The following is a 1,105-nucleotide window of genomic DNA, read 5'->3' on the forward strand; positions in this document are numbered from 1 at the left end:
CCGCAGATTCGCGAAGCCGACCTTGTCGATCTCCTGCAGCTTCGACTCGTCGAGGAGGGGCCGCACGAGCGGGAAGCACTTGCGCTCCGTGAAGAAGGCCGTCATCATCTGGCGCACCTGTGTGGAAATCAACCACTGGTTTGGGGGGTCCCCACCAAACTTCAGAACTCTCTATCTCGGTCAAATCGACGTCGATTCGGCTGATTTTTGGACGGATCGATCGCTCTCGTCGAGTTCTTGAAGCGCAGTTGAAGAGTCTGGTCCAAACCGTTCGATTACGCGCACATTGAAGTCGGGTTGAAGATTTGATTTCCACACAGTGGCGCACGCGGTTCCGCTCCGTCGTCGCCGGGTCGAAGCCGACCTGCGTCGCGAGCGCGCGTTCCAGGTAGTCGTCGGCGGAGATCGCGGTGCCGTAGTCGTCCACGAGGTCCAGCGCGAAGTCGCGCACGACCCAGACGAAGGACGGGAAGAACTTGTGGTACTCGTGGGCGTCCAGGTCGCCGTCGCCGCCGTCGTCGGACACGCGGATGTGCTGGCTCAGGTTCGCGACGAAGGACAAATTGGAGATCGCGCCCTCGTCGATGGAGCCCAGGGAGTTGTAGACGAGCGTGCTGCACAGGAGCGTCGCCAGGGAGAAGATGCGCGTGTCGTAGTGCTGGTCCGCCTCGAGGCCGCCGAGGCCCTCCGTGTCGAGGACGACGACCCAGCACGGCTCGCCGCTCGGGAGCTTCGCGCGCCGCGGCGACCCCCAGAACCAGATGCCGCGCGTGCAGCGCCGCACCGTGGGGCCCACGGTGAAGCCGGCGTCGGCGTCGAGGAGGAAGTTGACGAGCGACGACTTGCCCGTGCGGTACAGGCCCGCGACGGACACGACGCAGACCTTGCCGCGCAGGCCCTCGAGGATCTCGCGCGCCTCGGGATTAACACTAAACTTGCTGTCGTCGTCGACCTCGACGAGCGGGATCGGCGCCTTGCGGAACTTCGCCGCCGCCGGCCCGCTCGGCGCGGGCGACGCGCCCGACGGCGCCGACGGCGCGGGCGCGGGCGTCGGCGCCGTCGGGCGCGTCGCCCGCGCCGAGCGGGCCGGGCGCGGCGAAGTTGT

The 1,105-nt window shown here is 67.1% G+C and overlaps 1 protein-coding gene across 1 annotated transcript; it reads right to left on the bottom strand.

The window, feature by feature from the left end:
- Positions 1 to 18: 18 nt before the first annotated feature.
- On the bottom strand, positions 19 to 973 carry AURANDRAFT_9916 (hypothetical protein; the record flags this gene model as incomplete). The annotated part of the gene is made up of 2 exons (XM_009045265.1): positions 19 to 108; positions 317 to 973. Coding segments are annotated over 2 exons (747 nt in total), but the record flags the coding sequence as incomplete, so codon positions are not given.
- Positions 974 to 1,105: the final 132 nt, after the last annotated feature.

The sequence above is a fragment of the Aureococcus anophagefferens genome, assembly GCF_000186865.1.
Source record: "Aureococcus anophagefferens unplaced genomic scaffold AURANscaffold_2005, whole genome shotgun sequence".
Lineage (NCBI taxonomy): Eukaryota > Pelagophyceae > Pelagomonadales > Pelagomonadaceae > Aureococcus > Aureococcus anophagefferens.